Source organism: Colobus angolensis, unplaced genomic scaffold (assembly GCF_000951035.1).
Source record: "Colobus angolensis palliatus isolate OR3802 unplaced genomic scaffold, Cang.pa_1.0 Scaffold361, whole genome shotgun sequence".
Classification (NCBI taxonomy): domain Eukaryota; kingdom Metazoa; phylum Chordata; class Mammalia; order Primates; family Cercopithecidae; genus Colobus; species Colobus angolensis.
In genome coordinates, this window is record NW_012116944.1 from 125,181 (window position 1) to 140,416 (window position 15,236).

At 38.5% G+C, this 15,236-nt stretch overlaps 1 protein-coding gene across 1 annotated transcript in view; it reads left to right on the forward strand.

Moving 5' to 3' along the window:
• Nucleotides 1-15,236, forward strand: part of ANK3 (ankyrin 3, node of Ranvier (ankyrin G)) — a 272,063-nt gene that overhangs the window by 102,634 nt on the left and 154,193 nt on the right. Inside the window, exons 17-18 of the mRNA XM_011953463.1 lie at nt 6,654-6,851; nt 12,173-12,271. Of these exons, the coding sequence (XP_011808853.1) occupies nt 6,654-6,851; nt 12,173-12,271 (297 nt within the window). The remainder of the gene's footprint in view (nt 1-6,653; nt 6,852-12,172; nt 12,272-15,236) is intronic.

Genomic DNA, 15,236 nt, shown 5'->3' on the forward strand with positions numbered 1-15,236 from the left:
CTCAGCCTCTAAAGTAGCTGAGACTACAGGCATGCACCACCACACCCAGCTAATTTTTGTATATTTAGTAGGGATGGTGTATCACCATGTTGGCCAGCTGGTCTCAAACTCCTGACCTCAGGTGATCCGCCCGCCTTGTTCTCCCAAAGTGCTGGGATTACAGGCATGAGCTACTGTGCTAGGCCCACAAATAACACTTAAACAGGGCAATAGTTGGTATATTCCTAGTTCATTTTGTCTTTATATTTGTCAAACAAGACTTAGTATTCATAGTTCCCTATCTGCAAAACATCCTTTACAAAGATTTGAAAAGAAAAGCAGTCCTTTAAATAATTCTTTATAACATTCCATTCGCCTTAGGCATAGTTTTATAGGCAATGAAACACAGGTGTTTCTAATTGGACATTGATTCTCATTTCCATGCACAATTGCTTCCATAAGAGCCTGGGTAATGCCATCTCTGGCACATGTCCAACAATCCCTGTCTTCGGGGCAGTGGTACTGGTCAGGAACTTTTTCTAGACTTTAATCTTAAGCAAAGCCAGTCATATAATTTTAGGTATTGGCTTTATCTGCGAGGGGAAAAAAAAACCCTAGCTACAATGCTTTAAATTGATGAGCCTCGATTTTCTCAAGGCACAAACAGTCAGGAGGTAGACAGGGCAGTTGTTGATGTTGATATAGGGTGTTGAGGCAAGTTCCCTGTGACTTAAAAAACTCAGTTTGGGGGTACAAGTGCAGTTGTGTTACATGGACATATCGCCTAGTGCTGAAGACAGGGCTTTTAGTGTAACCATCACCCAAAATGTGTACATCGTACCCATTAGAGAATTCTTTGTCCCTCACCCCTCTCCTATGCTCCTACCTTTCCAAGTCTCCAATGTCTATTATTCCACTATGTCCATGTACACACATTTAGCTCTCGCTTTTAGGCAAGAACATGCAGTATTTGACTTTCTGAGTTATTTTACTTAAGATAATGGCCTCCAGTTTCATCTGTGTTGCTGCAAAAGATATAATTTTATTCTTTTTTATAGCTGAGTAGTATTCCATGGTGTGTGTGTGTATTTATGTGTGTATATATGTATATACACATAAATTATATACATTATAGTTATATATAATATATAATTGATTTCCAGCTTTATATTTGTCCAACAAGACTTTATAGCTGAGTAATAGTCCACTCAGCTATAAACATATAGTATATACATATATATGTAACACAGGGTATGCAATACGTGCATATCATGGAATGCTACTATATGTATGTATATATATCTGTATACACACACACGCACCATGGGATGCTACTCAGCTATAAAAACGAATAAAATAGGCTGGGTGCAGTGGCTCACACCTGTAACCCCACCACTTTAGGAGACTGAGGCGGGAGGATCCATGAGGTCAGGAGATGGTAGACCATCCTGGCCAAGATGGTGAAACCCCTTCTCTACTAAAAATACAAAAATTAACTGGGCATGGTGGCTGGCTTCTCAGGAGGCTGAGGTAGGAGAATCACTGGAACTCGGGAGGTGGAGGTTGCAGTGAGCCAAGATCACACCACTGCACTCCAGCCTGGGTGTCAGAGCGAGACTCAGTTTCAAAAAAATAATAATAATAAATAAAATGTATATATCCCACATATTCACATATTCTTTATCTAATCATCCATTGGTGTACACTAAGGTTGATTACAGAACTTTGCTATTGTGAATGGTGCTGCAATAAGTATATGAGTGCAAGTATTTTTTTTGATATAATGATTTATTTTCCTTTGGGAAATATCTAACCAGTGGTAGGATTGCTGGATCAAAGGTAGTTCTATTTTTTGTTCTTTGAGATATCTCCTTACAATTCTCCTTAGAGGTTATATTAATTTTACATTCCTATCAGCAGTGTATAAGCATTTCCTTTTCTCTCCATCCTTGCCAGCGTCTATTATTTTTGACTTCTTATAACAGCTATTCTGATTGGTGTGAGATGGTATCCAGTTGTGGTTTTGATTTCCATTTCTCTGATGATTAGTGATGATCATTTTTTCATATGCTTCTTGGCCATTTGTGGGTCTTCTTTCACAAAATGTCTGTTTGTGTCCTCTGCCTTCTTTTTAATGGGGTTATTTTTTTTTTCCTTGTTGAGCTGTTTGAGTTCCTCATAAATCCTGGATATTAGTTCTTTGTCAGATGCATAGTTTGTGAATATTTTCTCCCATTCTATATGGTATCTGTTCACTCTATTGATTTTCTCTTTTGCTATGCAGAAGCTTTTTAGTTTACTTAAGTCCCATTTGTCTATTTTTTGACTTGCTGCATTTGATTTTGAGGTCTTAGTTCTGAATTTTTTTCCCTAGTTCAATGTCCAAAAGAGTTTTTCTTATGGTTTCTTCTAGAGTTTTTATATTTTCAGGTATTACATTTAAGTCTTTACTCTGTCTTGAGTTAATTTTTGTATATGGTGAGAGTTATGGGTCCAGTTTCATTTTCCTTCATGTGGCTATCAAATTTTCCTAGGCATCATTTATTGAATAGGATGTCCTTTTCTCTGTGTTTATTTTTGTTAACTTTGTCAAAGATCAGTTGACTGGAGGAATGTGGCTTTATTTATGTGTTTTCTGTTCTGTTCCATTTTTCTATGCATATATTTTTATAACAGTGCCATGCTGTTTTGGTTATTATAGTCTTGTAGTATAATTTGAAGTTAGGTAATATGATGCCTCCAGCTTTGTTCTTTTTGCTTAGGATTGCTTTGGCTGTTTGCGCTCCTTTTTGATTCCCTATGAATTTTAGGGTTGCTTTTTCTAATTCTGTGAAAAATGATGTGGATATTTTAACAGGGATTGCAATGAATCTTTGGCTTTTCCCTTCAAAGACAGTTGATTGGTTGCCAAATTTACTTTCAAGCCACAGGCAGCAAGAAAGTCAGCACAACAGGGCTTTCCCAGAAGTTCCACGAAACCACATCTCCTTACACCCCATTGGCCACTTCTATCTGCAAAAAAAGTTGGGAAATAGTGCTGAGCACACTGCTAGAGAAGTTTGTGTGTTTGTTTTCTTTTGCTTTTATTTTTTGTGTTTTGGTTTGGGGATTTGTTTGGTTTTGCTAAAAAAGAAAGGAGAACAAATACAGAGCAGGCAATCTGCCTTCTTTACTCCAGGGAAGTTCAGGCATTCCTGAATTCTGGCAGTGGTGAGAGATAAGGGACAGAGCCTCAATAGGGCATGATTACTATATGGATGTGACAGCAGCAACCTCAATGTTAACTCTTCATCAAATCACATCCTTTGTCCTTTTTCTTAGAGTATGTGATGCCTTCTTCTTACCCTTTCTTCTCTTTTAAAATTACCAATGTATTGTCTTACTCATACATGTCCTAGAAATGTGATGAGGTTTCAGGAAATTGGGGTACTGAAAAGTAGATAGGCTGCTCTAATCTATTTTAGTCCAATCTATTTCCTGTGGCAGGACCTTATGCTGGCAAGAGGATTGGCTTCAGTTCAGGTATAACCTGGATACTAATTGTAGAAGAGATAGTAAGTTTTAAGTATTATTTATCAGGTTTCTCTTCCATAAAATATGCAACATATCTATTGATGTGCATCAGTATATTTGTGAAAGTTCTTGAAAAAATTCAATTATGATTTAAATGCTACACATTACTTTTGATAATTTTAAATTGCATTTGCTTTTCCTTTAATTTTGAAATACAAAAGCAGATGTGGCAAGCACTTTGTCTTCTACATCAAGAGGGAAAAAAACATATAGGTCAAAATTATTCTACAGTTGAATCACTCGCTGTTTAATTTTTCTTTTGATAGATGCATCTGGCTTTCTTAGTGTGGCAAGTGAGGATCATTTTACTTTTCACAAAGTAGAAACAACTTAGAAAATTTAGAAAATTCCATTATAAACCTCAAGATAAATGTGCTTATTATTTGAAGATATTTCTTAAGTCTTTCTGAGATTAACTTTTCATAGTAAAATAATACCTGAGTCATTTTTCCCTTGCTTTGTACTTTCCTTTGTGTCTCAGGTAAGGAGTCCAAGATAAAGCCTTGAGCAATAATAGTAATTTGTCTGGAATTGGCATATATTGCAGAGCTGGGTCTGTCTGTCTCTGTCTGTCTGTCTGTCTCTCTGTCTCTCTGTATCTGTCTCTCCCTGTCTGCCTCTGTCTGTCTCTCTCAGAGTTTTAAAGACAGACTCTCCCTGTGTTGCCCAGGGTGGTCTTGAGCTCCTGGGCTCAAGTGATTCTCCTGCCTCAGCCTCTAAAGTAGCTGAGACTACAGGCATGCACCACCATACCTGACTTCTGCAGTTCTCTTGATTAAAAAATTTTTTTCGGACATAGGATTCTTTTTGGTGGCATTAGAAGTAAACAAGATTTTCATGTGTGAGAGGATCTTGAGCTGCTTTACCTTAGGTAGGGGTTGAGAAGTGACTAACCTGAAGATTATGTCAATAGCAAAAGCAAAAAGAGAGAAAATACATGATAAGAAGCTAAGTTCTGAGTTTATCTTGCCTTTACCCCTTGAAGTAGTTAGGTTAGTGTTAGACACATTGACTAATTATATTTCCTATTTTAGTGCTGCTTTGTGAATTTTCTCTTTTATGCTGGAGTGTTGGGGAGATGAAACAATTCCCCTCCTCCTGTCACTCACTGTAGCGTTGGGCTCAGACCAAAGCTCTGCAGTTGGCTCTGAGGGCATCGGTCTCTGAAGGGTGTGTCCCAGCAGAGGGCCAAATGCTTCTCAGGGCAGCTGGGGTTTTCAGATGGCAATAGGTCAAAATTAAAAATAGGGATATAAAATCTTCTTTTACTCTGGCTCATCCAGTTTGGCAGAGGCTAGTTTCAGAAGAGTCTAGAAGTGACATTTCCACTTTCATGGGTTGATATAAGGGTTTGTGAAGTGAGGAATGCTGTTGGACTTGGACATGCCAGTGACTGAAATATGAGGGTCATTGCAGCGGGATGGCTGAGTACTGGGTGCAGCAGACCCTCAAAGCCCTCTATGTTGTTTCTGATCCTTCTACATGGCTCAAAAAGATTGTGACTGATCCATTGTCCAGATTTGGATCATACTTCCAAATATAAATTCTTAGATTCTATTTTCTTTTTCTAAACCTTCCTGTCTATGGGAAAAAAGAAATCTTCTAATTTGTCATTGGCATATTCGATATACTCAGGTTTATGTCCACGTCAAAATGTAATCTTGCACTTCTTGTAAGTGACTGTGAACCAGGGCAACATCCCCCAAAACTCTTTCTTGGGGCAGGAGACCCTGATGGCTCCTGAGGCACAGCTGACCAACAGTTTATCAAGGGAATCTTGATTGTCTCTCTGTGGTTATCAGGGGTTAGCCAAGAGAAGGATGCCAGAATGTGCTGAAAGCTCTGGTACTCTTGATTCAAAATCTGAGGATTCCTTTCTTCCTGTAATTAATACATGGCAGTTATTGTGAGGCACTAGAGAGACACAAAGACAAATATAACACAATATGTGCCCTTAACAAATGTATATTTAGTAGGAGGGGATAGAGAAGTCAACAAAAGAGTACCACTAAATATCCCCAGGACTTTGATAAGAGTCAGTCAGGGTTGGGGGTAGGGGTTGAGGCTTGAGGGGTGGGAAGAAATAAAATAACTCATTGAGGGTGTGACCCTTGAGCTGAATTTTCAGCTGACAGATGCTGGCTCCTGGGCATGTTAGGGAAAAGCATTCTTGTAGAGTAAGGCAAGACAGAGAAACATGAGACTATATTCTGTTTGGGGGATGTGCAGGATGACAGACCAGCATAAAGACAAGTTTTGTGAAGGAGGAAATCAAAGGGCCAAATGAGAAGAGATTATAGTGTCTTAACTTCCATGAACATTAAAAATTTCAACTTGTAAGCAATAGATGGCCATTAAAGGTATTTTTTTAAATAAAAGAATGAATGGCTGTGAACATGCCCTAGTGATAACTGATGGTTTGTTGCTTCTTCCTCCTGTCCTCAATTTAAATAAAGCAAGTAATTATGGAGCATGTTGTAACATAACTTCCTGTAAAAGGGAAATCTATATTCCTTTTGGAAAACCAATAATACTCTGACTCTTTTTGCTTAAAATGTCCGTGTTGAGCCGGGCGCAGTGGCTCACACCTGTAATCCCAGCACTTTGGGAGGCCGAGGCGGGAGGATCGGGAGGTCAGAAGATCAAGACCATCCTGGCTAACACGGTGAAACCCCGTCTCTACTAAAAATACAAAAAATTAGCCGGGCGTGGTTGCGGGCGCCTGTAGTCCCAGTTACTCGGGAGGCTGAGGCAGGAGGATGGCGTGAACCCGGGAGGTGGAGCTTGCAGTGAGCCGAGATGGCGCCACTGCACTCCAGCCTGGGCGAAGAGTGAGACTCCGTCTCAAAATATAGAATAAAATAAATAAATAATTAAATAAAATGTCCATATTAAATTATGTTTTTCCTACTTAGGAATGCAGGAGACATGAGGGCACTATATTCATAGTATCACTTGGTTTACCAGTATTTGCTTACTTCATCATGATTTCTTAAGCAATCATAGAAAATGACTAGAAAGAGACATATACTATTTGAAAATGCACTGTACACATTTCTATCTTGTTCCTGGGCATGTGACCAAGTGATTTGTGTTGACAGAATGGTTATACGCCACTGCACATCGCTGCCAAAAAGAACCAGATGGACATAGCAACAACTCTGCTGGAATATGGTGCTGATGCCAACGCAGTTACCCGGCAAGGAATTGCTTCCGTCCATCTCGCAGCTCAGGAAGGGCATGTGGACATGGTGTCGCTGCTCCTTAGTAGAAATGCGAATGTCAACCTAAGCAATAAGGTAACCCACTTTTTTCTGGACAAAGCATGCAGCACACCAAAACCTCACCCCTCAGAAAGGTCACTAAGAATTCACAGAAGATCTGGGTCAAATAGGATGTGTAAAGTATAATATTGCACCAAGTTGTTTACCAAAGTGTTACTTAACAGAGCAAAAATTTGGAAACAATCTGTTTAAACAATAAGAAAAACAGTCAATAGGGCCAGTTGCTCTGGCTCAGGCATTTAATCCCAGCACTTTGGGAAGGCAAGGCAGGTGGACTGCTCGAGCCCAGAAGATCGAGGCTGCAGTGAGCCGTGATTGCTTCTTTACACTCCAGCCTGGGTGACAGAGTGAGACCCTGTGTCTTTAAAAAAAAAAAAAAAAAAAGAGAGAGAGAGAGAGAAAGATAATGGTAAATAAATAATTCAGATAATTCAGTCAGACAGTGAGTGTATTTGCAGGTGACTCTGTATACATATAGCCATAAAAATGAAGTCCAGGAAGTTTTTGTAGTAACATAAAGTTTTGTTATAATGTTAATTCAAAGAGCACCATTGTTACTTCACCATAACATAGCAAATAAGTAGTTGCAAATTTTAGCCCATTGCTTTATTCCACAAACATTTTTGGGGTCCTGCTCCTTGCTCATCGGTTTTTAAGTTCTAGGTTACAAAGAGAAATGGGAAATATTGCTGCCTTCGTGAGTTCATTTTAATAACAAATTTAGCATAGCTATTTTATGGAGTAGATAGGGGAAGTTGTTGGCAATTTTGAAGGAACGTGTGAAGACTGTTCCCTAAACTCTTCAAACACCCATGCTGTCATCTTTGATATCCTCATTATTCATAAAGAAAATATTAGAGTTTTGTCAAGCAAAGTGAAAGTTCAGCCCACAATTAACCAGAAACATGTTAATGAAGTTACTGCCTCTCCCTATATGTATCAAAGAATTTAGCTTTGCTGAATTGCTCATTAAGATTGGCCCAAAACACAAGCAGGTGTTTCTAAATCTTCAGATAATAGGAAACCATGCAAAAGGGCCCTCAGATTCATGCTAACCTCCACTCTCTGGCATTTAGCTTCTCTTCTGCCTGCTGGGTGTGGGCATAGCTATGATATTTCTCAGCCCTAGCTCAGATATTGGAGTAGGGTTTCAAAATAGCAGTAGTCTTATGTTGACAAATAACAAGTAATTTAAATACTTGTGACACATGTGTGTGTGTTTTGAAATCACAGAAAGTTTGAATCCTAAGTCAGATTCTTCCTGTGTCGTTCAGGCAAGTTCTATCACCTCTCTGAGGCTCCGTTTTGTCCTTTAGTACGTGGAGATAATAATACTGACTTTAGGAGATGCTGTGAGGATTCACTGAGATAACATTCAACACTTTTTTGACTAAGAAAAAATCTTTTTTTAATTTTAGAATTTTTACAATTTTGGAAAAAGCTTACTCCATATCAATCTGAATTCTCAAGTTTATTATTTAACAAATTCTGTAGACCAAAAGACATATACAGGAGACCAGGGATATGCTTTTTTAGTTTTAGTATTGTGAAAATCTTTTTTGGTCATTACAGAGCAAAATTTTTTTTAATTTTTTTAATTTTATTTTTTTCTTGTTAAACATTCCTTTTATGAGTGCATGTCTCAGCATTAATGGGAATAACAAAGCAATTTCATAATAGTCATTATAGTTAAGATTTGTTTGATCTTTTGAATTTTCTGTAGTTTTATATACCAATTTAGACACAAGAATTGTGATGGCTTGCCTCAAAACTCAACTTGTCTTTATGACAAAGAGGACCTTTTGTTTCCCAAATTGAAGCACATGCTGGTATCAGAGTGTATTTTCTCTTCTGAGCCCATAATGTTGTATTTCACCAGTTCTTCCAGAAACAATGTAGCACTTTCACAATTGGTTTACATTGAATATTTCCAGTAGGTTTGATACCAAACTGCAGTGTGACCAACTTTGTTTCTTCAAAATCCTGCAGCCAACTGGTACAATATATACCCAGCCTTGAATTCACCTTAGACTCATAGAATGATTTTAGGCTAAAAATATTCAGGGCAAAAATTTTCTCAGTGCTTGCTTTAGTAGAGTGGAAATTAACAAAAGGAATTCTGAAGACTCAAAGACATATAGTAAACCAGGGAAACCTGGAAATTTCTGGCAACCTTCCTAAATAAATGATACACAAACAGAGATATTCCTAAAGGAATTCTAAAAGATCAGCTGGCTTTCCATTAGCATGTTGAACTTGAGGAACTTCTGAGAACTTCTAATACTTTTAACTTCTAACTTCTCATTAGCAACGATCTAATGAGAAGGCATTTGTAAATCCTTGCATCCTTTCTCAGTTGTCATTTTCAGTATAAAGCACTAAACGTGCCCTCATATGAAAACAGAAAAGCAGCAAAACTTTTTATTATTCAATAGGGAACTGTCTCTCAGTTTTTGTCAGTTTTTCCTGAGTTGTCAGTGTTTTAAGCATCAATTACTCACTGTTCCCTCCTCCCTTCTCCTGCCTACCTTTCCCTCTTCTCATATAACACTACATTTTATTTCCTTGCTAAAAAAATAACTATTGAAAGAAAGATTTAGCTTTCATAATTTATGTTGAACTAAACACTTCATTGTTTTTACTTTCTTTTTTCTTACTAGTAACCAGGACTTTCCCAGTACTCTTAAGGAAAAATGATCATGAACCCCAAGTTATTCTTGAGGTGCTAGTGTTCAATTTGATTCAATTTTGCTTTAGATGTTCCTATTTTTCCATATAGGTTTTGCATACCCCAATGCTATAATTTTTATACAACTGGAAGAATATTAAACAGAGCTGTTGCTATTTTAATTTAATTTGATGTTTTCTCTGTTTCAAATAAATTCTTTTTTTTTTTTTTTTTTTTTTGAGACAGAATTTCATTTTTGTTGCCCAGGCTGGAGTACAATGATGCAGTCTCAGCTCACCGCAACCTCTGCCTCCAGGGTGCAAGCAGTTCTCCTGCCTCAGCCTCCCGAGTAGCTGGGATTACAGGCATGCACCACCACACCCAGCTAATTTTGTATTTTTAGTAGAGACGGGTTTTCTCCATGTTGGTCAGGCTGGTCTCGGACTCCCGACCTCAGGGGATCCGCGCGCCTTGGTCTCCCAAAGTGCTGGGATTACAGGCATGAGTCACCGCACCCAGCCCTAAGTGCTATTTTTAAAGTGAGCAATGATCAAAATGCCATAAAAGATTAACAGGTAACTTCTGAACTCAAACAGAGCTGTGGTTGTTTTTTAAAATCTTTTAAGTTATAGCCACGAATATAAAAATAAAATGTTATTCATATAATTTATCCTGTTCTACCTAAGAAAAATGTTTGACTTTTTTTCTCTAATTTAATCAATGTATGGGTAGATTAAATGCTAGATGCTGGACACTGGTTATATAAAAATTAAAGATACAATACTTGCCTCAATAAGCTCACAGTGGTTTGAGGAAGACAAGCAAGAAAACAGAGTTTAAATGCAGGATTATGATATTTTTAATTGAGCTGAGCACATAGTAGGCTTGCAAATAAATGTAATTACTTGGCCCTTTATTGAAATGAGAAGAGAAAAAGGCCAGGGAAGCCTGAAGTGACTTCATCAGTGAGTGGGTAAGCCAGGTGAGCAGCAGGCACCCAGACATGGGAGCGTGAGAGGACAACATGTGCCCACAACGCATTTCTCCGTCTTTGCTGAGAGCTACTCAGTAAAGTACCCTCAGCGTCGAAAGTCTCAAACTTAGAATAGGTGACGATGACACTCACAAAATGTTATGACTGACAATATTGTTTCCTCTGAAGTAGAACATAGAACATGGTGCTATGATGAGGTCAGTGTTTGGGTGGTGCCAATTTTGGCCCTGGCTTATTTTTCTTGAATTGCAAGTGAATGCATCAGTCCTGCTTTTCACATTTCCCCCTTGATTCAGTTCAAGTGAGCTTCCTCCAAAATTCTGTAAACATTATTAAAAAGTCCCAGCTTGACTCTCTCTGCGATCCATAATTGCTCTGATGGAATAACAACCCCTGAATAAATAATGTTGCACATCTAGAAGGCTCTGTGCTCTTCCTAAAACTGCCTTTGATTACCTCCTTTCCTCTGACAAATAGGACAGGCTGATATTTTCATTGCACAGATGCTAGAGGGGGAGAAAAGACTTCCAGGATTAAGATATTAACTTCTGTGCTCATAATGGATAAAAGCAAAAAATCTGAAAGCACTTACACCAACTCACTTTCTCTTAAATATTATAAAAAATGGTTTACAATGTAAAGAGGTTTTTTACAACCAGAGTATAGTCTTAGTAATTTTTTTTCTTGGTCATGAGAGCAACCACGTGTTCTGCAAATTCTCTAATAGGGTTAGTTTCAAATACTGTATCAGTCTTGTTAAACCCATACAACATCTAAATGACCTGGAAATTCTCATGATCTTGCATTCACATTACATTCCACAGGCGATCTTTCCAATCCAGAGTGACGTACAGAAAATATTTATTAGACTTCGGGAATTAATATGGAGAAAATATTATGAGCATATGTCAATGTTCACTTAGTAAACAGATATCATTTAAATAATTTTTGGTAAAGCTAGTGCCATTGGCAATATATTAAAACTTGCATAATTTTGTAAAAAACAATAGAGTCTAATTTTTGGAGATGAACACTGAAGTGTATGGGGGTAAATGTTATAATGTCTAGATTTGTTTTAATACTGCCACAAATAAATGAGTGAAAAGGGAAAGAGGGATAGATGAAACAAATATAGGAAAACTTTGATAATTGCTAAGTCTGTGATGAGTATACAAGGCTCATTCCATTTCTTACACTTTTGAGTATGCTTGCAATTTTTCCTGCCTACAGATACTAATGTTGCCACAGTGCTAAGACAGTATAACATATATATATATATATTTTTTTTTTTTTTTTTGAGACAGGTTTTATTTACTCCTGTCACCAAGGCTGGAGTGCAGTGGCGCTATCTCACTCACTGCAACCTCCACCTACTGAGCTCAAGCAATTCTCCTGCCTCCCAAGTAGCTGAGACTAAGGTGTATGCCACTACACCTGGCTAATTTTTGTAGAGATGGGGCCTCGCCATGTTGGCCAGTCTGGTCTCCAACTCATGGGCTCATGTGATCCACCTGCCTCAGCCTCCCAAGCATATAAATTTATTCCATAGGTTTTTTCTAACATAGAAATTCTTGGCTTACCATCTTAGAATTCACAAATGGTTTCTCAAACATGGGGGCTATGTGTGTGACATTACTTCCTGTAAGATGACTGTGCCCTTTGAATCTTTTGCAGAGTGGCCTGACCCCACTCCATTTGGCTGCTCAAGAAGATCGAGTGAATGTGGCAGAAGTCCTCGTAAACCAAGGGGCTCATGTGGACGCCCAGACAAAGGTATATGCCCCTCCCCTTCCACACGGGAAAGAATGTGTCCATTTGGTGACCACAGTAAGGAAGAAACTATAATCATATTAGGAGAACAAACCCTTTAATCATCTATTTTCTATGTAGTATTTTAAATATATATTTATGCAAGGGACACTAAAGTCTCTGATTGCCATATTCCAGGGACTTTTGTCTTTAACGGCCTGGGTACTTGATCCTAACTGTATAATAATTTCCCCCTATTGTTGAGCCTCCTTACAACAGATGCTCCTTCAGGGGCAGAGTGTGAAAGCTTGTACCTCTCTTAGTTTGTATGATGGATTTTTTAAATGCAGACAAACAGACAAATAGAAAAACTTGTAATTTGTGACCCCTATGTTCGTTCAGCATGATTTATGAAACAGGATAAATTAAGGCTTATTTAAATATTACTCACTTGCTAAATTCCTAAGGGTCTGTGCAGTCTTGCCTGCGTTCTCCCTCTCTCAGACAAAAAAGCTCTCATTTCAAAATGAAAAAAAAATTGCTGATTAGTCTTATATAATGCCACAATTCGAACACAGAAAAATAAAGGACTTTTCATGTCATCGTCAAAGATATAGCTTCACATTAGTCACATTTCTCTGAAAATTTTCTTTATATGCTTAATTTTGTTATTCATATCAGATTTGTGTCATCTACTGTAACGTATGTTTTCTTTTTTTTTATTTGAGACAGAGTCTCGCGCTGTCACCAGGCTAGAGTGCAGTGGCTTGATCTCGGCTCACTGCAACCTCCGCCTCCCGTGTTCAAGCAATTCCCCTGCCTCAGCCTCCCGAGTATCTGGGACTACAGTCATGCACCACCATGCCCAGCTAAATTTTATATTTTTAGTAGAGATGGGGTTTCTCCATGTTAGCCAGGATGGTCTTGATCTCTTCACCTTGTGATCCGCATGCCTCAGCCTCCCAAAGTGCTGGGATTACAGGCGTGAGCCACCGCGCCCGGCCACATATGTTTTCTTTCTATATGCCATATTTGACATGAAAAAGAATGACTACTAAATATTGTGAATAACATTTTTATGTGTAATATAAGCAGGTTCTGATGTATATGGACATATTGAAGTAACTAGTAATAGAAATACTATCCCAAATTACCCAGATAAAAGGGTATTGACACCAAAATGAGACTGAATTTAGCTTATTTTCTTATGTTGCTTGAATACTTTCATCAGGAAATAATTATTGACTTTGGAAGTTTGCAACTTCATGATAAATGTCTTCATTCCATATTGCTTATTGACACACACACACACACACACACAGAGAGAGAGAGAGAGAGACAGAGAGACAGACTTAAATACTTGATTAGGTTCTCTCTCCTTTTTGTAGATATAAAACTCTAGAAGGCAAGGTCTGGGTCAACTTTCTCAACATTTTTCTGCCCCAGCACATCCAAGTCATGCCCTAAAATTCAGCCAGGGAGTATGGTGAAGATTCTCAAAGCCAGGTGGGGGAGAAGAGAAACGCTCTGCCTCCATCTGTTTTCCATTTGCACACACCAGCCCCTGGATGTACGAGTCTCAGGACTCCATCACAGCTTCCTCCTAACCCAGCCCAACTCAGGTCCCAGTTGGTAGTCTTTTTTTTTTTTTTTTTCCTCCGAGAGGGAGTCTTACTCTGTCACTCAAGCTGGAATGTAATGGCTTGCTGCAACCTCCACCTCCCAGATTCACCTCAGCCTCCTGAGTAGCTGGGACTACAGGCACATGCCATCACACCCGGCTAATTTTTGTATTTTTAGTAGAGGCAGGGTATCGCCATGTTGGCCAGGCTAATTTCAAGTTTCTGACCTCAGGTGATCCATCTGCCTTGGCCTCCCAAAATGCTAGGATTACAGGCATGAGCCACTGTGCCCGGCTACATAGTCATTTTTGTACTCTGTATGACACCTTGCAGCATGTAACTTTTCCTGCCATTTAAGAACGGAGCAGAGCATCTCACTTCAGAAAGCATCTCTCTGTCCTTTACAACCTCTTTTCCTTTCCTTTTTCTTCTCTGCAAAGATCACAGCCACCAAAAGGAAGTGAAGCCACGATTGTCCCATAACTAGAGCACAGCAGAAGTGCAGATAGCTGGGTTGCTTGCATTTGCTGCTTAGTTTTGTGAATAAGGAGTTTGTTGTATCCCAGGAATGTTCACATTCTCACTGGTAAAGAAGACATCCCCAAGCAGCCCACAGGTGGGATGTATACCATTCAACTCATTAGCTACATGAAAAAATAATAATAATAAAATATCAAGACCTCTTCTCCCTGACGAGGAAAAGACTAGAAAATCCTGGTAACAGCCTTTGCAGTCCTCTCCCCCTGCACCCCTCCCGTTTGCTGACCCTTTATACCCCACCCCCCTTTTGCATTTGAAGTTGACCAAATGATTTTAAGCTAAATTGTGCCACAGGGTATAATAATCAACGTTGTTTGATAGAGATGAAGCCACTGCTTTTGCTTTTTAGAAGGATAATGTCCGGAAGCATTTTATTTAGACCACCCCTGAAAGGCATTGATTCTTAGAGGACACTAATTAGGGATCAGGAGTTACATTGGATTTCTTTAAATGTGTGTAAAAGCGTAAAAAGCTTTGAGAACTTATGTGATGCTTACTCATTTCACATTTATTTATAGATTTCCTACTGGTCACCAAATTCTTACCTGGGAGATATATTCCTTGCCCTCATAGAATTCATAGTTTTGAGAGCAAAACACATAGTATTATAATAACCAAGTCGTCATCATCATAAAATAAAACAATGTGTTACCCATTTTCTCTGTGCCGGGTACTATTCTCAGTGCTTTATATTTATTATTTTGTTTAATTCTTACAACTACCCTATGAGGCTGGTGAAATTAACATCCTCATTTTACAGATGAGGAAACTGAGGCACAGAAAAAGTAATTACTTGCATAAGGTCCCAAAGCTAATTATTACAAAGC